General features: G+C 38.3%; 1 protein-coding gene across 1 annotated transcript in view; it reads left to right on the top strand.

Moving 5' to 3' along the window:
• LOC140244368 (cation channel sperm-associated auxiliary subunit delta-like) overlaps positions 1-24,025 on the top strand; it is a 49,173-nt gene that overhangs the window by 3,611 nt on the left and 21,537 nt on the right. The window contains exons 3-11 of the mRNA XM_072324007.1: positions 691-768; positions 8,380-8,462; positions 9,383-9,580; positions 10,636-10,749; positions 12,212-12,301; positions 12,834-12,877; positions 13,534-13,615; positions 21,632-21,684; positions 21,959-22,015. Coding sequence (XP_072180108.1) covers positions 691-768; positions 8,380-8,462; positions 9,383-9,580; positions 10,636-10,749; positions 12,212-12,301; positions 12,834-12,877; positions 13,534-13,615; positions 21,632-21,684; positions 21,959-22,015 — 799 coding nt within the window. The remainder of the gene's footprint in view (positions 1-690; positions 769-8,379; positions 8,463-9,382; positions 9,581-10,635; positions 10,750-12,211; positions 12,302-12,833; positions 12,878-13,533; positions 13,616-21,631; positions 21,685-21,958; positions 22,016-24,025) is intronic.

Genomic DNA, 24,025 nt, shown 5'->3' with positions numbered 1-24,025 from the left:
TAAAATACCCAGCGTATAAACGGAGCATGTATACATGCACAATTATTTTGAAATATTTTAGTCATAGTGCCAAAGGTCAAGAAAAATTTAATGCCCCCAAATTCATTCTTTTCCCAAGTTTGAAAATGGCTTGAAGTATAATCATGAAATTGATGTGTATGATTATATCACGATAAAGTACATGAATTTTGGAAAAATGTAGGCCATGGGGTCAAAGCTTAGAAGTTAAATTAAAAGTTGAACTGTCGTAGGTGAAAGTTAATGCTACAATTGCTCCATATCTGCTTAATTCCTCAAGCGTTTGAAAATATGGCACATGCTAATGCTTTTCAGCTGAAAGTTGTATATCATGGTCATGGAGTCCACTAGCTTAGTATAGTCTCTTTTTGTATAACATAGACTTCTAGAGTGTTTTCCACCTGCACTCTAAAATACACTACTTAGTCGTGACATCACTTATTGGATGACATTGATATCGAAACTTCGTTATATCCAGTTGTACTTCTAGAGATGCATATCTCTTGACAGTAGCCTCTGTATATCTCGCTACAAAATCTACCTAATACACCTCAATGTATTAGACACAGTCATCACAACGCATGTGTATTAGAATGCTGTCTAACCATTACCAAGGGGACTTCAAACCTATCACAGCTCGACTGTAACAAAACTCCTTTATTGCACTCATAGGGCAGACAGTGTTACGGCTGACTGGAGAACTAGACCGGCATCTTCAAGAGGGGGAATATACGCGGACACTTGCTACAGGTCTGTGATTACGTAACTTACAATGTGATATTAGGAATTGACGTTAAACGTTATTCTCCAACTCAAGGAAGTTAATTGTGTGTTTAAAGGGATTGTATAGTCTTGGTTGAGACCTAATTTCAGGTTTCTAACATTTTTTGGTGAGATTATGAGAAACCTCTTATGAAATATGAAAGAGCATGTACTTCCCATGAGGAATTCAACGTTTATTTGACAAAAATTGGTTTTGAAATGGCTGAGATGTACAAAACAGAGCGATTCTAATAAAGTGTGGGACCCAACTTTTATTACGATCGCTTTGTTTTACTTTGTTTTTGGATGTTTCAGTCATTCCAAATCCGATTTTCATCAAATAAACTTTGAATTCCTCTTAGAATGGTATGCTCTGTACTATTTCATAAGTGTTTTCTTGGTATTTCGCAAAAAGTTGAAAGCCCAATTCTCATCTCCACCAATAGGCCTACTGTACCATCTCTTTAAGGATCCATCAATGTCTGTTTGCGTCAAGTATTTGGAAATACTTATTCATTCCACAAATGAACATTAATACCAATTGCATTGTCTTTCACGTTACAAACATTCAAAATGCTAGTGTGAATATAGGCGGAAGAAAATAATCCTTGTATGACTGATTGAAACCAAATTGAAATGACTTGCTCTATGCGAGATCGTTCTTTTCATAAGAAAATACATAATAAACATACTATCGAAAGTACGCTTAGTGGAGCGGCATAGCTTAAAAAATTAGAGGAATTGTGCATTTTATGATAAAAGCACCAAATTTCGCACACATGTTGACAATGGCATTTGAAATAAATTCAGATATTGGGCCATCGTAAATAGCGCCCTCAGCGGCCATGGCAGCCATTTTTCAAAATGGTCGCCATAAATGCCATTTTTCGTAAAAATTTACAAATTTCAGAAGGAAAAATCAATAAGGATTTGCAAACGAGTGGGAAATACCATTTAAAATAGATTTAAATATTGGGCCACAGCAAATTGCGCCCTCAACGGAAATGGCAGCCATTTTCAAAATGGCCGCCATAAATGCCATTTTTCGCAAAAAAAATTAAAAATTTCAGAAGGGAAAACCAGTAAGATTTTGCAAACGAGTGGGAAATAACATTGAAAATAAGTTCAGATATTGGGCCATCGTAAATAGCGCCCTCAACGGCCATAGCAGCCATTTTTTTTTTCAAAATGGCCGCCATAAATGCCATTTTTCGTAAAAATTTACAAATTTCAGAAGGAAAAATCAATAAGATTTTGCAAATGTGTCGGAAATAGCATTCAAAATAAATTCAAATATTGGGCTATCGCAAATTGCGCCCTCAACGGCGATGACAGGAATTTTTTTAAATGGCCGCCAATAAATGCCAGTTTTCGTAAGATTTTAAAAATTTCAGAAGGGAAAATCAATAAGATTTTGCAAACGAGTGGAATATAACATTTAAAATAAATTTAGATATTTGGCCATCGCAAATTGTGCCCCCAATGGTCATGGCAGCCATTTTTTTCAAAATGGTCGCCATAAATGCAATTTTTTCTCTGAATTTACTAATTCCACAAGAAAAGTCAATAAGATCTTGCACTCAATTCAAAAATTTCGTTTGAAATATATCTTGCGCCTATGTAGTACATTATTGTAAATAGCGCCCTCAATGGCCATTGCAGCCATTTTTCAAAATGGCCACCATGGATTCCATTATTTTTTATTTCCTGATTTCACAAAAGCAAAAGTCAATAAGATTTTGCACACAATTTGAAAATCATGTTTGAAATAAATATTTGTATTAGATTATTATAATGAATATTTGTATTACATTATTATAATACTGCCCTCAACGGCCATTGCCGCCATATTCCAAAATGGCTGCAATTGTCATAATCATTTTGTTTTTAAAAATGGTAATTTCAGAAAGAAAAGTCAACAAATGTGTACATAAATTGAAAATCATGTTTAAAATCAAACAATACATCCAGGTTGCCCTGACTCTAGAAATTGTTCCTTCGCAAATTTTCAAGAAGAAAAAAAAAAATGCTAATAACGGTAATTGCAGCCATTTTCCGAAATGGCTGTCATAGATGCCATTTTTCTTTTATGAAGATGTCCTAATGCCGGAAGAAGACAATAAACATTTTTTGCGCAAGTTGACAATTACATACAAAGAAGTTTAAACATTGAGCCATCATAAGCTGTGTTCTCAATGGCTATTTCAGCTATTTGTCAATGTTCTCAATGGCTATTTCAGCTATTTGTCAAAATGGCTACAATACACTCTTCTTTTTCTTTTTCTTTTTTGAAAATTTGCTTAACTTTAGAAGGAGAAGACAGTAGAATACTCACAGAGACAGTGTGTAATCTGAAATATGGTGTTAAAGAAATCATTTGAGGAACAACTAAAATAAACTAGGCAAATGCTTAGCGATTATATCTCACCAATGATGAATGCATATTTTAGGTGGCAAACATGAAAAATTTCCGAAAAAGAGTAATATGAATATCCAGGGATAATGGCGCCATGTATCAACTTTGACAGTAACACCATATCATTGAATATATGGGACTATATGACGTGTACCTATTCTAAAATGTAATTTCCTAAACATTCTTAAGACATTCTTAATGGCCTTTCATTTTACGAAAAAATTTGATTTACTTTATGCTATGCTTCCATAAAAACACATACATTTGATATCCATACTGTTAGCCGTCACACGCGAAATACTGCAATTAGAACTAAACTGAAAGCATGAGTTTAGAACTAACCCATCAATGAAACCTTTTTTTTTAATTTAAATTTCTTTGAACACCAGATTGCATTAGATATAATTGCTCTTTAGCAGTATTCTATTGCTTTCTCTTTCTGGAATACGCAAATTAAAAAAAAAAGAGTGTGTGGAAGCCATTTTGACAAAGAGCTGCCATAGCCGTTGGGGACGATGTTTGAATGGTGGCTCAATATCTTCATTTCAAATTCAAGTTCAAATTCAAACTTGAATGTATTTGAATGTCTTTTGTCAATTTCCACAAGAAATTGTATTGTCTGCTGGCATTATCATATTTTCAAGAAATAAATAGCATTCATAGTGGCCATTTGGAAAATGGCTGCCATGGTCGTTAATGTTGCCATTTGTAATGGCCTCATATATTATTTTCTTTTGAATATGATTTTCAACATATGTACAAATTTCATTGATTTTCTCTCTGAAATTAGCAAATCTTTCCAAAAAAAAAGAAAATAAAAAAGAAGCAGACATCCATGGCGGTCAGCATGGCCCTTTAGGGCGCCTTCTAAGAAGACCTTATACTTAAATTTATTTTTGAGCAGAATTTTCAACTTGTTTGCAAAGTCTTATTGACTTTTCGTTCTGACATCAGCAAATTTTTGGAAAAAAAAAATTGGTGGGGGGGGGGGGGGCATCCATGGCAGCTGTTTGAAACTTGGCTGCTATGGCTGTTGAGGGTGCACTTTTGGATGGCCCATTATCAAATTCAGTTTGAGTGTAATTTTCCACCTTTGTGGAAATTCCGATTGACGTCTGCAACACTTTACGAAAAAAGACATTCATGGTGGCCATTTTGAAAAAATGGCTGGAATGGCCATTCAGGGGGCAATTTGCAATGGCCCAATAAGTTTACTTTTGAACGTAATTTCCCACCTGTTTGCAAAATCTCGTTGGCTTTCCCTTCTGATTTTAGTAAATCTTTTCGAAAATATAGCATTTATGGCAGCCATTTTGAAAAATGGCTGTCATGACCGTTGGCCGATGGCCCAATAGCGAGATTTATTTTAAATGCCATTTCCCATTTGTAACCAGAATTTCATTGACTTTTCCTTTTGAAATTAACATTTTTTTAAATGAAAAAGTGGCACTTATGGTGACCATTAAAAAAAATGGCTGCCATAGCCATTGAGGGCGCAATTTTCAATTGCCAAATATCTGAATTTATTTTGGATGTAATTTCCCGCTTGTTTGCACAAAAGAGAAAAAAAATTGGCTTTCCCTTTTGAAATTTGCATTTTTTAAACAAAAAATGGCATTTATGGCGGCCATTTTGAAAAAATGGCTACCATGGCCGTTGAGGGCGCAATTTTCGATGGCCCAATATTTAGATTTATTTTGAATGTAATTAACATTTATGGACAAAATCTTATTTAATTTTCCCTTCTGAAATTTGCAAAATCATCAAAGAAGTGGCACATGAGACAGCCATTCTAAAAATGGCTGTCATGGACGTTGAGGGCGTAGTTAACAATGGCAAAATATTTAAATTCATTTTGAATGTAATTTCCCACTTGTTTGCAAAATCTTACTGGCTTTCCCTTCTGAAGTTAGCAAATGTTTTGAAAAAATGGCATTTATGGCAGCCATTTTGAAAAATGGCTGCCATGGGCGTTGAGGGCGCTATTTCCGATGGCTCGATATCTAGATTTATTTTGAATGTAATTTCCCATTTGTAACCAAAATCTTGTTTACTTTTCTCTCCTAAAATTAGCAAATTTTACGAAAACATAGCATTTATGGCAGCCATTTTGAAAAATGGCTGCCATGGACGTTGAGGGCGCTATTTACGATGGCCCAATATCTAAATTTAATCTGAACGTGATTGTCAACCTGTGTACGAAATTTGGTGCTTTTATCACAAAATGCACAATTGTTCGACTATGCCGCTCCACTAGCTGTCCGTTTTTCCGGTATTAGAATTCAGTGAGAATGAAACAAGGAAACAGCCCAGGTTGATCAAGTGTATAGTTACACGCCGTTGCCACATCTTCAGGACTGCGTTTGTTTGTTTGTTTGTTTGTTTGTTTGCTTTAAAAAACTTTTTTCTTGATTGTCCTTAAAGGGAGCGTATAGTTTTGGTTGAGACCTAACTTCAGGTTTCTAATATTTTTGGGTGAGATAATGAGAAACCTCTCATGAACTATGAAAGAGCATGTAATTCCAAGAGGGATTCAACATTTATTTGATGAAAATCGTTTTTGAAATGACTGAGATATCAAAAATAAAGTGCAATCCTAATAAATAGCGGGACCCACACTTTATTAGGATCACATTGTTTTACTTTGTTTTTTAATGTCCGATTCCAAAACCGATTTACTATTTCCTAAATGGTTTCTTGGTATCTCACAAAAAGGTAAAACCCCAATTCTCATCTCCACCATTATTATACAATCCCTTTAAAGACCATGCAAGGCAATCAATTCCAGAAATTAAATTTGAGCAAGCGCAAGTAGCGCACAAAGAAGAGAACAAAACCCGGCGATGAAGTTAATACTGATATGATATCCTCAGAAAGCTACGTCGTTCCTTTGCTCTCCCGCTCCCCGTCATAATGATTTCTTGTGGTGTTCCACAGGGTTCCTTGTTAGGCCCACTTCTCTTTATTTTATACATTAACGATATCCAGAACTCCTCTAAGATTCTTTCCTTCGTTTGTTTTGCAGATGATACAAATTTGTTCTTCTCTCATCAAAATCCTGATGCGCTTTATGAACATAATAAATAAAGAACTTGTTTCTGTTCAATATTGGATTTTTGCAAATAAATTATCCTTAAACATTGATAAAACTCAGTATATGTTGTTTAGTAAGTCGACACCTGTGTTACCTCTCTCTGTCAAGATAAACAACATTGATCTGTCACAGGTCAATAGTACGAAAATTTGGGGTCTTAATATCGATAGTGATTTATCTTGGAGAACCCATGTTAATTATGTAAGCAGAATTATTGCTAGAAATACCGGGGTTCTTAACAAACCTAGCTATTATTTTCCATGTAATATTCTACAGAGCATAATATATTCAACTTTGATATCTCCTTATCTCAATTATGGGGTTCTGGCGTGGGGAAATGCTTCTAAAAACCTTATCGATTCGTTATTTCTTGTACAAAAACGCGCTGTCAGAATTGTTAATCACACTGGATATTTATCCCACACGAACGAACTTTTTGTTAGTAACAAAATTTTGAAAATTTCCGAGTTATTCTATTACAACGTTGGCCTGTTTATGTTTCAATTTTCAACTGGCCAATTACCAGATGTATTTTCCCAAATGTTTACAAGAAATTATACAGTTCATGATTATCCAAACTCGTCAACGTTACGCATATCACCTTCCACGTATACCCGAACAATTTTCGCGAAAAAAACCATTATGTTCACTGGGCCCAAGTATTAGAACGAACTCCCTGCGGAACTTATAAGTTGTACCACTGTAACCTCATTCAAACGAAAATTGAAGCAATATCTTCTTAGCAGCTACATTGTACGGCATGTATAGTGTATAGTACTTGTTGCTCTTTATTTTACCCCTTGTCTATCCCTTATTAGCAGTCCGGCGGGATCCTAAGCATGAACACTATTTTTGATCAGTCTGCCTTTTGCGCTCTTCAAGCACATATTGTTCCATTCGATTATCGAAATTCTCGCGCGTGACAGCTGTCGGTTACCATGGTCACATGGCCTGCATGGTTTTAGGACCCATGCTGGAATGTTACTCCTGAGCTCTATTGCCCTAGTACACGGTATTGTTTACATTCACGACAAATCTCATTATTATTCCACATTCTACTTACGTATTTATGCCATGTTGTTACGCCATTTTCTATACTTCACACCCCTTGAATCTCTGCAATCCCAGTTGTTGCTCTACCATCACTGACCATAATGTCCTTACTTGTAGTAGGTTATAATATTGCTGCAACATGTGACCTTTCTGTATTTTTTTTTTAGTAACACTTATTCAATTGGATTGTTTTTGTTTTGTTTGTTTTAATCGGTTCCCCGAGTTACAGTTGGTCTTAAAAACATCTGCATTTTAAACTTCCCCTAATATGATTTATCACGGGACCTGCGGCTGTACAAGCTAATGCTTTTACGCAGGCCCCATCATATTTTTTTCGCATCATGACCACAGTTCAATTCGCATGTATACAGACCTTGTGTTTATACCAAATCAAACTTTTGTACTTTCCGATGAAGTCTCATCTAATTTCTGTTTTGTATAATTTTCGTATTTATATACTGTCACAAATGTGCACACTAGCAGTTATGTACATGTATGATGTACTGTATGCATGGTTGTTTTAATGTGTATGTACACAGGTGGACAAGATTAATGGAGAACATTCTATATGATATAGATATAGTACATACAGGCTGACCAGGTCAGTGGAGAATTTTCTAGGGGGTATACAATGTAACCACAGTACATGCATGTGACAGGAAATACATTATAGCTCACTCAATCTAGAATGATTTCACCCATTCCAGAATGTTCTGGGAAGTGCTTACATATTTGGCTGAGTGAGGCACTGTCCCTGTAGCCCAATGTGATTGGTAGTTATTTTTGGCAACGATGTTCTGCACATAGTTAGGCAGTGAGTCATCCAGGATTCCTGGAACTTGGACTTGCTAGTACAATGTATGTGTATATTGCTTGTATGTGTACAATGTATGTGTACAATACTTTATTGTGATATATGTGAGAAATATGACAATAAATTGAAATGAAAATGAAATGAAATGATATTTCATGGAAATGTCGTTCTCTATATAATTACACAAACAAGCAACCATTATCTCGACGTTTCCTCCAACAGGAGCAAACCGAGAATTTGCCATCTTAACAACGGAAGGCAACTTATTGTTCGGGCGATGTGGACTGGAAACACACATGACCATGGTAAATACGGAATCATCTTTACATCTTGTGAAATATTGTATTAGAAAAGTTTCAGGCCAGCTCTCCTATAAACGTAGTTCGTATCTCTCAGACAGAATTGTGATTTTTTGTTTTTCCTTTGCCTCCTTTTGCCTTTGTTTTGTCTTGATTTCAGCAACAGCTGTATATTTACGTCATAATGCATCTTTCGTTGATCAGCTGATATTTTTACTTCAAAATTCAAACCACAATTCAAGAGGAATTTCCATTTTGTAGTAATCAGTATTTAGTGTCCTATAAACTATCATACTAAATGTTTTTGGGATTTAGGGATATATTTTATAGGAATATTATCTGAACAGGCGTGTACATTGTTTTCCTACCGCAGTCAGCCTAATATGCACTACCTTCTACGTCACATAGAACCTACTCTGGCTGTCAAAGGTCTCTTTACCATCAATGATCATTGCTTGACCTATGCATGCATAATATAACTAACATGCTGTCTACAGTATTTGTTCACTTCACGCAATGGCGTGCATGTACCAATATCATTTTCAATTGTCCGGAAGATGTCTCTGCCAGACCGTTTACCTACATGTATTATTTGTATGTTGTTTTTAGCATTTATATGTAAATTATGTTGATAACATTTCTGGGGCTTTTAGTTGGGGAACCCAGAGCTGATATATTTCCGGCAGTCCAATGAATGCAGATCCATTTCCACCATCTCTCTTCCCTTGTAGTGGAGTTGGACCAATGGCAGACCCCCCCCCCCCCACATCGTTCCGTGCGAAGTGGATCGTCCTTGCCAACATAATCTTGATAGGAAATATTTGGCAAATCCAACTGAAAAAACAAAAAATGCTTTCGGTGATCATGGTGATGGCTCTCGTGTAGTATAAGAGATTTCAAGTCTTGCCTTTTTGCCTTCTTGCCAGCTTGACATCTCGGAAACACGCTGCCCCTTCTCTGCCATCATCTTCAACAACAGAAGCAACATTGTAGCAATGGACACCACGAACTACGATTTGCCGTCCTCCACTGCAGAATCGAGGGCTCTTGTGCATCTGTTTTCCTACATTATCTATCCTGCTGAAATAATCAACTCAAATCCCGATGGCCTGCCACCTTGCCCTGTACGTACAGCTTCAACCACTGCACAAACTGCTTAATGTAAACTTGGAATAAGCTTCAACAATCTTAAAGAGGGATGAAACTCAAACAACATGTTGATTGAGTAATTGAGCAATGTGAAGAACACAATAATGAAGATTTCAGGAAAATCGAGCAATCCGTTGAAACGATAAAATTTTTCAGCCCCGCCATAGCTGGATGAGAAGACCACAGGGTATTTTGACGTCACGTATGGAAAACGAGATAAAGAACATTATACAAAATTAAACATATTTTGCCTCTTTACAATAATAGAATAGCACTTGACTTACCTCTTTCATAAAACTGAGGGAATGATAACCCTCAACATAAGGTTAGTAACAAGTAGAGGAAATGTGTACTTTTCATTGAAAAAAATAATGTTTTATTTGATATATATTTTCACTATCGTTTTCTATACACGAAGTCACAAATTTTGTAGTCTTCTCATTTAAGAAACTTTTGAAGGAAGTGTCAGATTAGACCTCAAACTGATGTGTTCTATACAACATTGCTGCATCCACTCATTCAACATGTTTACCATGATACTTGGGTTTCATTTCCCTGTAAAGATGTCGACTCCGGAAGTCGATGTTACAACTTAACAAGCCTTTGCTCTTTCCCCGCTGGAACATCCAATCTGCATAGATGGTAAAGTTGTACCCTTATGCCTCCCGATAAAAAAAAAAAAAAGTTACCGTCAACTCTGTTATAAAGTGTGAAACCGTGCAGCCTCATTCTATAATTTTATCTAACTGAAACTTTCAGGCACTACCGGTATATATTCAACATTTGTCGAGAGTTTTACGCATCTGTGATAATTAAGCATCTACGATAACCTGCATACGGCTTAAACTGTTATCCAAAACACATTTTTATATGTGATTCAGAAAAATGAAGCATACAAATTTGTCATAAATTGAAAAGCTCATGATGGGTGGCAACGCGATATTCAGAACTCCAATGATTTCTAGATAAATCGTTGAAGGCACACAATACACAAAACCTTATAACCTCATTCTATCATTTCACCTATCAGTTTCTGATGTTTGCGAGAGACTTTGCTTCGGACGTGTTCTACATCGACATGAGAGGCAACCTTACTCTTCAGGTCTCGTACATTCCAGCTCCCTGGACCAAAAGCAATATCATGGTGAGCTCTTCATAGGACAACCTGACGTATATATATATATATATATATATATATATATATATATATTTTAATTTTTTTATACAATGCTATAATTCAATCACTTCCAATCAAAAAAGTTTAAGCAAAAACAATCAATTTAGTATTACTGTACATCGTATACCAAAAGTCACTACACTCCCGAATTGAAATATTCTCTATATTTTTACTCATTAACTTTGTTTTATCTATATTTACCTTCAAACCACTAATTACAGGCGGAAAAAATGGATACTTTTTAACATCCTGATTGAGGCTTTATCTCTGAAAAATATTGTGATATCATCAGCATATAATATTTGCTTTACTTCAAAATCGTCAAAAATAATTCCCTTTAAACTTACTCCCTTTTCAAAGCATGTGCAAAATTTTCGATAACTCCACGCCCTATTTTGAAATATCCCGTGGATGCCCCCATTCATTGCACAACTACTTATATCAGTGTAAATTATCTTCATCCAAGAACAAAATGACGAACCAAATCCAAACGGTTTTAATATACTTAATAAAAACGGATGGGATACCTAGTCAAACGCTTTTTCAACGTGTATAGCCATTTGAAGTAATTAACAATATTCCATGTTAAACAACGAAAAATCATATCGTTTATCAATCGTATAGCTTCTCCATTATTTCTGTTATTCACATATTCCACCTAATCTACATAGTTATATTATTTTTTTTTTAACCCAAAACCTTTTATATTCTCTTAGCTAATACCTTCGAAAGAATTTTGTAATCCCCATTTTGGAGTGTAATCGGTCTTCAATTTTTAACATTTAGGGGATCTTGACCGGTTTTTTTTTTTTTTGGTATTAACTCCTTGCTTCTGCGATGTTTATCAATTACCCCTAGAAATAGGAATAAGCTTCAATCAAAGCTTCTATACTATCATTGCTGTCCTCCATATGGCCAAAAGGTAGTATAAAATTTTACCGAAAAGCCATCACCTGGAGCTTTGTTTTTCTTCATTTCCTCTTTCCTAATAACGTATACAGTGCTGCTATTTTCTCTCTCTCTTTCTAAACAAAAGACCCAATATTGAGCCCTGCGGAATTCTACATTTGTTTTTTCAGTTTTTGTGAATCCTTAGATTGAAAAGAAGCATATTGTTTTCTATTTGCTAGGTTATCTTTGAACCATGCAAAAGATGTGCCAAGCACATGAAATAAAAATGGGGTGTCTACTGACTTGGCAAGATATTACCGCTAGTGTGATAGAATACCATATACTGGACACCATGCGTCCCTGGAGGCCCTCAGAGTCGTCGCCGCCCGCCGCCGCCACTCCCCGCATGTTTGCTATAACCTTATAAGCCAAGGTAACAGTCTGCATATACGTGGAATGTGAACTTGTGGTACTTAGGTGAACGCTAGACCCCTAGATCTCTCTCTCTGTCTCACTCTCTCACTCTCTCTTTCACCAGGTGTTCTCTTCGGACCCAAGCATCTTAAGCATCAACACAACGTTGGTCGTAGGCGATCCCATCGGCCAAGGAAACCACGTCACAAAAGTGGTATTGACCTTTGACGTATTTGGTACATTTCATACCCATATTTCAGAGGAATTCACTTGAACAACACCACATAATACTCTGTTCACACAGTGACACCCTTTATCTCAATGGTATCATTGCTACCTAAATACAGCGTTAAATGCCCCCAAATATTGCAAGGTAATCACCATTATCTATGCACGTTGTGTTTGTCCATGTATGTCTTATGCTGCGCAGAGGTGTGTATGTGAATGCCTTCGTACGTGCAGATTTCGGGTTTAAGTTCAAGTTACGGAATTTTAGATTTTTTTAAGAGTTTACTGTTAGTGCCGCCGTTAATGTGTTTGGAAAGTGATTTTGTTCTTTTTAATTGCTGCAGGAACATTGCGCTGCTGGAATATTGTACATGCAGGGCTTTGCGTGCCAGCTTCTTTGTTACCAAGTGATAATCGCTTGTAAGAATGAGAAGAATGTGCTTTTCCAAAGACCAGAACAAATCTGACTATTGATCTTCATTCGATTGTTTCTTGAAATGCCTCTTTGTGTCTGACAGATTGCTGAAATCAGTCTTGCCGCAGATCACGCCGACTCGGGCATGTGAGTACGTTTTGTATATACCGAAATATCCGCCAAAATTGGCTGAAAATGCACTACCAAACGGCGACAATCATTCATGGGTACATATTGTCGACATATATTTTCCATTGGAGCAAGTATATTTTTATTTCTGAGAGAGCAGGAATTTGGATAAGAAAAACTGCTGCTAAGTCTTTCAACTTGGTTCCATGATCAGATGTAAATTTGAAGAAGTTAGACTTTTACACAGCTGTATGCAGAAAGTGTAGCACATCAACATTAGCAATTAGAAGACTGGCACGACTGGAGCAACTGGTATATGTGATTTATGTGATAATTTCCCATGTATTCAAGATACCGATAATTGTGGTTTCAAAAATGTAAAGTTAGGGATTTATTAGTTTTGGAGACCGTTCATTAGGAGAATAGGAATCTTTCGTGGTTAACTCAACCAAATCATGAGAATCTTTGGGAATATTTCATAACGTATGTCGATTTAATACCTGGTTATGGCTGGCAGTCATCCAAACAATTCTTTTGTCAGTGCTCTCGTATAAGCAAAGACTTTTTATCATCTATTTTGTAATAACCAGATTTTGTGTCATTCATCTAGAGTGTTCGTACCGTCAGATTTATGTGATACAAATTGTACGCTTGTTTGTTTCCTCTTCTTTCAGTACTGAATATACCGAGGGAGCCGCAACAATAACTATCACAACGGCAGAATCGAGCTTGACCTGTAACGAAAACCCAACCGTGGTAAGTAATTGTTAACAAATTTCATGTATTGTGTATATCCATGTATGTACATATTCAGTATATCTTCCCTACCGAGGACATCAGTGCCCGTTGGTGATCGCTGACGCAGTAATCCTCTTCCAGCCCGTCGCACGATTGCAGCATTGTGGGTGCTCTTTTCCAGATACCTTTAAAAGTCATTGCGGAAAGGAAAGTGAGACGTCGGCCGTGTACTCTTATACCATTTACAAATTCAGGCAGGGCCAGATGCTCCACTGCCTTGTCCGCACGACGCGTCCTCAAAACTGCACCTGTCCTTCCCCGATGGTCAAAAGCAGCTCACGTTCCACCAAAACCATCTGCAACACTTCTACGTTTGATTTTCTTTTAGTCCATGATATTGCCATCATTCTCCGATAGCACCAGAGTTCAAAATCTCTATCCTGTTTCTCATCGCTTTGCCAAACGCAAATGTGAGTTGGCTCAGTCGGTAGCGCGTCTGCCTCACGATCCAAGGGGCCCGGGTTCGAACCCGAGTCTGGACTGAGCAATGTTGTGTGTAAGCATACCGTCCCCTCTAGCAAGAGGCAAAACCCTCTGTCCCTCGGATAGGACATGAAATGGAGGTCCCGTGTATGAGAGAGTAACAACTCATGCACGTAAAAGATCCCGCTTCATTCATCCATGGCAAAGAGCAGGGTGTTTAACCCGGTGAAGTGGTCCCACCTCACATCCAACTGGACTCCATGGAAGACCAGCTTAACGTAGCTGAATATGGGCTATCCAGCCATCTTCTCAGATGGAAGTGAATAAACAAACAAACAAACAAACAAACAAACAAACGAACAAACACACAAACAAACATGTCTTTGTTCAATATGTCATACGTACGCTGTCTTTCCAATACCAATTTTACATAAGTACAATGTGATAAACCTTCATTAGATATTGGTAAGAGACATGAACATGATAAAAGACAAGTCTACGGTAGATATTGTTTGCAGTTGTGGAGACAACATACTATCTGCACATTTGCATGCCATGCATTCCTTCATAGAGATTTGCAATTAAAATCTGTGAACATCATGATACGATGGTTTTGTAATTCAGGCGTAAAGAGCTGCAGTCAATGAAGGATTCATCTATTCGGTTAAAAATAATAGAACAAAAGAGGTCGCTGGAAGCACACAGCCCGCAGCTGCCATACTGGTCTACCTGTGAGTAAAGTTGGCCAGTTCGAGCCCCCGCACTTTTCCTTACAAACAAAAGCAAGAGGAATCTGGTATAAAAATTATTAGAAAAAGACAGAAAAGACTGTTAAAACTGATATAAGATGTGATTGATGAGGGAGAATTCCGCTTCAAACTGCATCTTATTTGGAGGATGAAAACAGTGTTTGTGGGATTACATTGTGTTTCGACGGACAAAAGTGAATTCAGAAAACACGCTAATTTCTTGAGAGGTAAAAGCGAAGTCTTTCAGAACCTCTTAGCGAAGTTTGAGCGGACCCCCCCCCCCCCCCCTTGAAAATTCAAGACTGGAATGGAGTAAGTTCATCTACCTTAGATATGAAATGCACATGTCATTAACTCTTTCGTGTATTTTTTTTTTTTTTTTTTTTGGGGGGGGGGGGGGTCAAGTTATCATACTTCCGTCAAAAAGTGTTGCCGCAGAATTTATAATCATTATTACTATTATTATTATTATTATTATTATTATTATTATTATTATTATCATTATTATTATTATCATTATTATTATTTGGTTGGCCTTCCGTCGCGCTTTCCGTCATTCCTTCCGCCTTTTACCACCGGATATACGGACCTGGGGCTTCGTCCATTTTGTAAAGGGATATCTATATCGCATCTAAAGTAATGTTTTACAAGTGACTTGGAAATACTTAAAGCCACTGCTTACCATCTGTACATGAAAAAAAAAATGCCAGCTTTAGTGCTTCAAAATAGTTCTGGAATGTGATTTGTTGATAGAAATAACCAATACAAAAATGTTACTCTGTATAGTTAATGTTAATTATTGTTAAATACATAGAACGTGAACAATAGTTTTATTGAAATAATTTCTAAAATCCATCGTCTGCAGTCATTGTTTATTGAAACAATAATACATATTTGTTGTTTTACTGCAATTTCTTTTATAAATGGATGTTTTGTGCTACAACTGAACTATGCATTTACATCAAATGTGACCCTGCACCACAAAACGAACAAAAAGTCGCCAGACATGGATTTTTAGTTAAGGTCAGATTCTGAAAGAGCAGACTCTAAGCTTTAAAATGATATATAACTCAATCCAAATGGACTCTCCTAACCTATCTAAATATTGGAAAGAAAGTACACACTCTTGATAAGTGTGAACTGAGAAAAGAAGCTCTGAAGAACAGGGTCTATTCAAGCACTTAAAGGGAAGATAAACCCCAAGAGCAATGTGGATTGATTGAAAGCAGCAACATTAGTAGAACACATCAGGGAAAGTTTGAGGAAAATCGGACAATCGATGCAAAAGTTATGAATTTTTAAAGTTTTGGTGTTGGAACCGCTGGATGAGGAGACTACTAGAGGATATGACGTATGAGTGGACAACAATACACAGAAAATATAAAGGGCGATGAATGTGCGATGAATGGAACAAATAACAGGATGATAACCACCAGAGCAACAACAATAAAGGGATTATCAGATTAAGCTGAATTTGTACATGCTTTATTAACACATTCTGTTGATGACCAACGCCAACTTTCCAAGCAGTAGCAATATCCCTTCTAAAGATATTGGAGTTGAAAGTGATGAGCATGGACAGGGTTTTTAAGAAATGAAAACAGGACTCTTTGAGAAACACCTAATCAAACTATTCTACTAAAAAAAGTGTTCCAGAAAAACTGCTTAAAACCCAATTTCCTTATCGTTTTATGATCCCAAACTTTAGTATAATGTAGAAGATGACTTGCTCTTTCAGAAAATATGAACAAGTCAAGATTGGCTAGGTTGACCTATTTCACATATTTTCAGCTCTCACACAAAATCAGTGCGTGCGACTTTTTGTTTGTTTTGTGATGCACGGTCACAAATGTGGTAACTCGAACATTATGTGGTACTCGAACTTTTTAAAAATAGCTCTCCCAATGATTTGCAGTGCCTTTAATAAAGATATACATGGTCTGTGTTTTGTGTTCAAAGGTGTGAGGGAAAAATATACCCCCCCCCCAAAAAAAAAAAAAAAAAGAAAATTGGCAGAAGAACTTCGGTTAACAATACGACACAATCGGTGCGGAAATTTGGGTCATCATACTTGAACCATGTCAATTTTTCAATTTTCTTATGTCAATGATTCGTGAACAGGCAGAGCGAAGTTTCCGATGATACAGCTTTCACACAATTAATAAGTGCTTCAATTTTTGGTGGAAAACTCCTTTTGTCCGGTCGCAATTTTATTTATTTTATTTATTTATTTCGTTTTATTTGTACAGGGTGGCCCCGTCACTAATCAGTTACTGTTTTTCAGCGGGCCTGTAAAGAAACAGATACAAGATAACAATCATAACAAATAAAATAAACATAACTCAATACATCCAGCCGAATAGAACAGTATTTGTTGACAACAAGAAAATGAGGAATGAAACTAAAAGCAACAGTTTGCGACCAGGATTTATGACTTAATGACTGAGTATACAACATACCCATTGAGTATACAAGGAATGGACCCCCTCCCTCACATGATAATAAGTGGGGATATAATATGTCAAGATATACTTGCTCAATAAAAGAAATAATGTCACAAACCAAACAAATGTTCTGTTAATCTACCAAATCAAAAACTTTTATCTCTCTCTCTCTCTATATATATATATATAAAACTCAGTTCGCTTAACCCTATAAAGCCCAAGCTATTTCGACTCCTTCCAGGCCCAAGGGGGGGGGGGGGGGGGGGTGGGGCACATTGTTTTATTATACATGTATCATATATCAACGTCATTTTTGGCACATGGATAGAGCAACTCATATTCTACATGACCCAATAATTGAAATTTCTCAAGGTTACCCATTGAGGGCACTATTTACCAATATATAAATAAATACTTAGGAAATATGCTTAAATCATACGTTTTCTTTGTATATCTTTATCCCCAGTATCATGTTTTTATCTCATACCAATAATTTTCATATTTGCCACAAAGGAAAAGCAAGTCAACTTTCACTATATGCTCTCAGTTGAAATTTCTCAAGGTCATATACATGGGGATGCTATTTATTACAGTATAAAGAGATATATATAATAAAGACCTATAATGCATTATTTGGAATAGGTACATAATATCGTCGGTTGAGAATGATAAGGGCGTTGTGCGAGTGTTCTCCAGGTGGTTCGACCACATATGCCTACCTAGCCTCTTGCTTTTCTTGCTTTTTTCTTGCTCTTGCTTTCCTGGGTATGTGGGTTCGGGGTGCAAGTTGCATACTCAAGCTGAGGTCTGACGAGTTGGTTGTATGCAGCTAACTTCACCCTCTTGTCACATTTGCCTAGAGTTCTCCAAATGATGCCAAGGGATCTGGAGACTCAAGTCATTGTCAATCGTGACACATAGGTACTCGTAGGATTTTGTCTTTGGTACCTCTTGTCCATGCATGGTGTAGGAGCATGTCATTGGTTTACGCTTGAGGGTGGTGGTCATGTGTCCGCACTTCTTGATGTTGAAGGCCATGTCCCATGTCTCTGCCCACTTTGTTAGGTTGAGAGGTCTTTTTGGAGGAGATCTTGATCATATCTTGATCTGGTATCTGTATACTACACAATCATCAGCAGAGAGCCGGATGCAGATTCAGCAGCTGTGAAACGGCTGCTTTAGTTCGGATAGTGCTTGGATCTGTGCTCAACTGCCAGTTTCTTCAGGATGCTGTTCCTAGCTCCAATTTTCGTTTTAGTCTTGGTAATGTGATCTTTGTAGGTGAGGGATAGATTGGGTGTGACACCAAGGTACATGTAGACTGGTTTGTGGGCAAATTAAAAATGATTTTAAGTTGGTGGTTGGCATCCCTGTTCCTGAGGTTGAATACACTGATTTCCTTCTTGTTGGGTTAACCTGAAGGTGATTGCTTGAAAAATATGGGATGAGATTTGCAAGGGCATTACCCAGTTCCTTCTCTACTTTCTCAAAGAATTCATGTTGGGATGCGATGCAGAGATCATCAGTGTACAGAAAGCTTTTGGTCATTCGATGGATTTACTGGTCATTGGTGGTGTACACATTGAAGAGTAGGGTTGCAAGGAAACTTCTCTGAGGTAATCCATTTGTATGGCTGCACCAGCTGCTGTGCTTTCCATTGAGGACTACAAAGAAGCGCCTGTCGGATCCCAATGATTGGGTAGTGCGTGTCAACTTGGCATCTTGAGTCATCTCAAAGACCTTCCGGACAATGATTCTATAATTTGTAGTATAATACGCTGCAGGGAGATTGACGAAAGTAGTACCAATGATTATACCTTTCTCATAGCTATCTGCAATGAATTGAATGAGGTTCAGTAGTTGGCCAGTGCATGATTTCCCCTGCGTGAAGCCTGCTTGTGAAGGGATGAGACGTTCATCCACGAAGGAGGTCATGCAGTTGAGAAGCAACTTCTACGTATGGCATTGCATGGAGATAAGCCTTTAGCTCTTGGAGATTGGGGGGGGGGGGGGACTTTCCTGGCTTCAGCAAAGCGATGACCTCGGCTTTCCTCCATAGTTTTGGGAGGTTGGTTGTGCTCAGGGAATAGTTGAACATGTCAAGCAGCCACTGAAGTATTCTTATGGTCGAAGCGCTTCATCGGTTAACAGAGGATTTATGATTCTTCATGGTTTTGATGACGTCATGGAGTTCACTCAGGCTAAAATGTCTTGTGAATTCTAAAGGGACCCTTGGGAACATAAGATCATGGCTCTTTTGGGTCTGGGTTTCCTTGGCTGTTAAAAAGGAGTTGATGACCGACTTAATCAGCTTGGACACTGTGTTCTTGGCTGTGGGTTGTGTCGTCATTCCTGAGGACTCTGATATTTTCCAGGCTTTTCTGCTTCTGTGAGTCATGTCAGTTGATTGGATGATGTTGTTATAGTGTGGTATCGGGTCGTGGATGACCTTTTCGCATTGACTGGCAATGCTGTTGGAGTTCAACATGTGCGTTGTAGTCATGTTTCCACCTTGAACTATTAAATCATGAAGGGACCTTTGCGTCATGTATGAGAGACAGCTGGTTTGTATCTGCCCAGTGCTTCGCAAATTCGCCATCCTCGTTGGTTTCTCCGTACCCCAGCTCACACTGTGACTGTTGGAATCTCCAATCACGATATGGATTCTGTCATCTATAGGACAAATTTAAAGGTCACAAGGCTCAGATGGTGGTTTGTACACTAAGCTTATAGAGAGGATGAGGTTTATGGAAAGCGTCTCAATATCACTAGTGTCTGAGAGGGAGAACTTCTCCACAGGTAAAGCTATCACGGACGAAGACGGCACTGCCATACTGGTCATGAGGTCTCTCTACGATCAGGCTCGTGCAAGGATGCAAGAGCGAATACGAGATGGCCCACGATGGGTCTCCTGAAGGCAGCTAGCCCGGAGTGTCGCAGTATTTCTGTCAGCCAATATATCTTGCTTGGCGCCAGTAAGACCTTCAGTGTTTGATGAGATGATGTTCACTGCCGGTCGTGTATTAATTTGGTGAATTCATAGTGGCCTCTCATAAAGCGCTGAAGTCCATCAGAAATGATGCTCATGGCGCTGTTACATAACCAGCATGAACAGTACATAATACAACCACGATAATCAAATATGATAACTTATCGGAACAAATGAAATACAAAGAGAAAAACCAAATCATATGCACAGGTGCAGTAATGTGAACAAAACAACATCAAATTATAATGATCATACTTCATTCACAATTAACAATCAAACAGATGTTTTGAGGAGTTGCTTAAAGGAATTGGTGCAGAGAAGGACCGGCGTGGGAAAGGCTGTGGTCTCCCCATGAGTGAGAGGATCGAGGAACCTGGAGAAGTGAAGTAGGGCCTACCTGATGAACGGAGTCTACGAGGGAGTTTATATAAATGTACAGAGTTTTGAAGGTAGAGTAGCGAGGATCGATGGACTGTGTGTTAACCCAGCAAGAGAACTTTGAAGATGATGCACTTTCGCCTTGTAACCGGTGAAGGGACTGAAGAATGGGAGTTATGTGACAGGATTTCTAAGCAGGCATGGTATTCTGCAGATATAAGTCTTATTTCAAATTTTTTTCCTCAAGTCTATACACATTTTGTGTTTTTCATGTATCAAAATCACCTGAAAATTCTAATTTCCGATTTTTTCAACAAACCTCAATATCATCCCTGTTCTTAGTGAGGGTAACGAGTCGAAGAACTGCACAGTTTTGGAGGCGTTGAAGTTTGGAGAGCTGTTGTTGGAAAAGGCCGAGAAGGAGAGAGTTATAAAAAAGTTACAATATTGACATGACAATTTTTTTTTTCCATGGAGTAAGTAGAGCATGGATCTTAGTGACACTCCCGCCACACAGGAATTCAGAGTACGAATAAAAGAGTGTCCACCACACACGTGCCATTCAAAGAAAAAGAAATTAAATGATAGTGCATGGCTGATAACTACTGTATAACACCGTATACCTGACACGTATTTCATTTAGACATATTTAACGGCGAATATTTAGGCCGGATTCTATCCATCTTGTGACGTATATTCATAAACATGTTGGTTCAAGAGGAATAAAAAGCAGGAAGCCGCGTATGTCAAAAGCTTCGACTTGATATCGCAAGTGGGTTCAAACTGTTCGTGGCAGATATCCTTATACAAAGACAAACTAATGCAGAGTATTTCATCTGAGCGAAAATCAATAAATGTATGTGAACGTATTTGATAAATGACCACCTCCAGTTGAAGGAACTCTAGAGCAGAAGTGAAGTATTATTGTTTACCGGAAGTATCATTGTTAACAGAAATCTCGTGTTTCGTTTCATTTAATTGTTTTTTCCAGCAAGCTTTCGTAGTGGCTGGATGTCCGCCGGGCAAGACAATTAGACAGCGAAAGTGAGTACATTTTCAAAATATGAACTATCCTCTTTCTGCTCGGTCAATTCATGCAGAAATTCCTCTCTCAAAAATTATTATATGTCGTAGAATGTTTATTTGGAGAGTTCATGTAATTAAAAATTTTATCACCTGACTAAACTTTTTTGACCAATTGAATCAAGTTGAAACGATACTTTGGTTAGAGGAAACACCCTTTGCCATGGCAATGTCAGCTGAATGTGGTCATTGTTTGTACAAGCTACATGCTTTGCGTTTGTTTTGTTTCTTTCAGGCAGATGAAACGAGAATCATGCGATTATCTGCGAAATTACGCCTACAGGTTCAACAGGTAAACCATTGTTAACTCATTGTTCCCATTGTTGTTTAGGAGTTAAAATTAGTCTTATATTGACCGATTCTGTGACGCGCTATGTGTATTTTTGGCATGGGCGCAGCCATAGTGGGTGTATCAGCCGACCCCCCCTCCGCACCAACGGCGTAAATCCATACTGAGGAGTGGGGGGGGGGGGGGGGGATGGTCACCATCACCACGATTACAAGCCCATAACCGGACCGGCGCAGCCTTTTTTTTTTTTTTTTTTTGGGGGGGGGGGGAAGCTTTGTGCCCCCCCCCACACACACACACTTTACAGGGATCGGATGCCCCACTCTTTTGCATGAAATATAAAGTGGGAGAAGAGTGGCAGCAACAACATAAAGACTTTTTGTTCTTGTTGCTTTTTTTCAGACGACTTTCGCCGTAAAATCAGACCTTAAAAGTATGAAAACATTTTTTTTTTTTTTTTTTTTTGGGGGGGGGGGAATATCTGTGAGAGGGAGCGGAACGACCGAACGGGGGAAGGGTGTGTATGGGGGGGGGGGGGGATCCCTCTCCCACACGAGGAAGATTTTGCATTTTCAGACCTGAAATTCAGCGATCTGGTGCTCACTTGTGGTGAAAATTTTGTTTTCTTTTCTTTAAAAAAACAATAAGAAAATGAAATATTCACAATAATATATTATTGAATGACAAAATCGTGGTAATTTAGCTCTTGCTGTGCGACATCACTCTGAAGGCCTACTAAATAATGGGGCCTATCATCGGCGTAGACAGGATTTGATCTTAGGAGGAGCGGTTATGTGAGGGAACGAATCAAGCGAGGGGGGAGGGTATGGTAGGGGGGTTTCCCCCTCCTACGGTGAAATCTCTTTGCGTTGAAAATTTTGACATTTTTCAGTCCAAAAACTGCCGTTTGTAGCTATATTCTTCGCTTTGGAAATTAAGGGGGGCACACCAGGCGCAACTGCTGTCAATCACTGGCAGCAACATCAGGAGAATGGCATAGCGATTAAATGCGAGCGAGCGGAGCGAGAGAGCATGAAAATTTTAACATTTTACAGTCTAAAAACTGCCGTTTGTAGCTATACTTTTTCGCTTTGGAAATTAAGGGGGGCCGCGACATCACTCTGAAGGCCTACTAAATAATGGGGCCTATCATCGGCGTAGACAGGATTTGATTTTAGGAGGAGCGGTTATGTGAGGGAACGAATCAAGCGAGGGGGGAGGGTATGGTAGGGGGGTTTCCCCCTCCTACGGTGAAATCTCTTTGCGTTGAAAATTTTGACATTTTTCGGTCCAAAAACTGCCGTTTGTAGCTATATTCTTCGCTTTGGAAATTAAGGGGGGCACACCAGGCGCAACTGCTGTCAATCACTGGCAGCAACATCAGGAGAATGGCATAGCGATTAAATGCGAGCGAGCGGAGCGAGAGAGCATGAAAATTTTAACATTTTACAGTCTAAAAACTGCCGTTTGTAGCTATACTTTTTCGCTTTGGAAATTAAGGGGGGCCGCATCAGGCGCAACTGCTGGCAATTACTGGCAGCAACATCAGGAGAATGACATAGCAGTTAAATGCGAGCGAGCGGGGCGAGCGAGCTTGAAAATTTTGACATTTTACAGTCCAAAGACTGCCGTTTGTGGCTGTATTTTTTCGCTTTGGACATTATGGGGGCACACCGGGCTCAACTGCCGGCAATCGGGCAGCAACATCAGAATGGCATAACGATTAAATGCGAGCGAGCGAAGCGAGTGAGCTTGAAAATTTTGATATTTTGCAGTCCCACATGTCCTTTGTGGCTGTACTAGTATTTTTTCGCTTTGGAAATTAAGGGGGGCGCACCGGGCGAAAACTGCTGGCAATTACTGGCAGCAACATCAAGAGAATGGCATAATGATTAAATGCGAGCGAGCGAAGCGAATGAGCTTGAAAATTTTGACATTTTCCAGTCCCAAAAACTGTCGTTTGTGGCTGTATTTTTTCGCTTTGGAAATTCAGGGGGCGCACCGGGCAAAAAC

Source organism: Diadema setosum, chromosome 21, assembly GCF_964275005.1.
Source record: "Diadema setosum chromosome 21, eeDiaSeto1, whole genome shotgun sequence".
NCBI classification, from domain to species: domain Eukaryota; kingdom Metazoa; phylum Echinodermata; class Echinoidea; order Diadematoida; family Diadematidae; genus Diadema; species Diadema setosum.
Note: the sequence above shows the minus strand (reverse complement) of the source record. Positions and strands in the feature narration are given on the sequence as shown.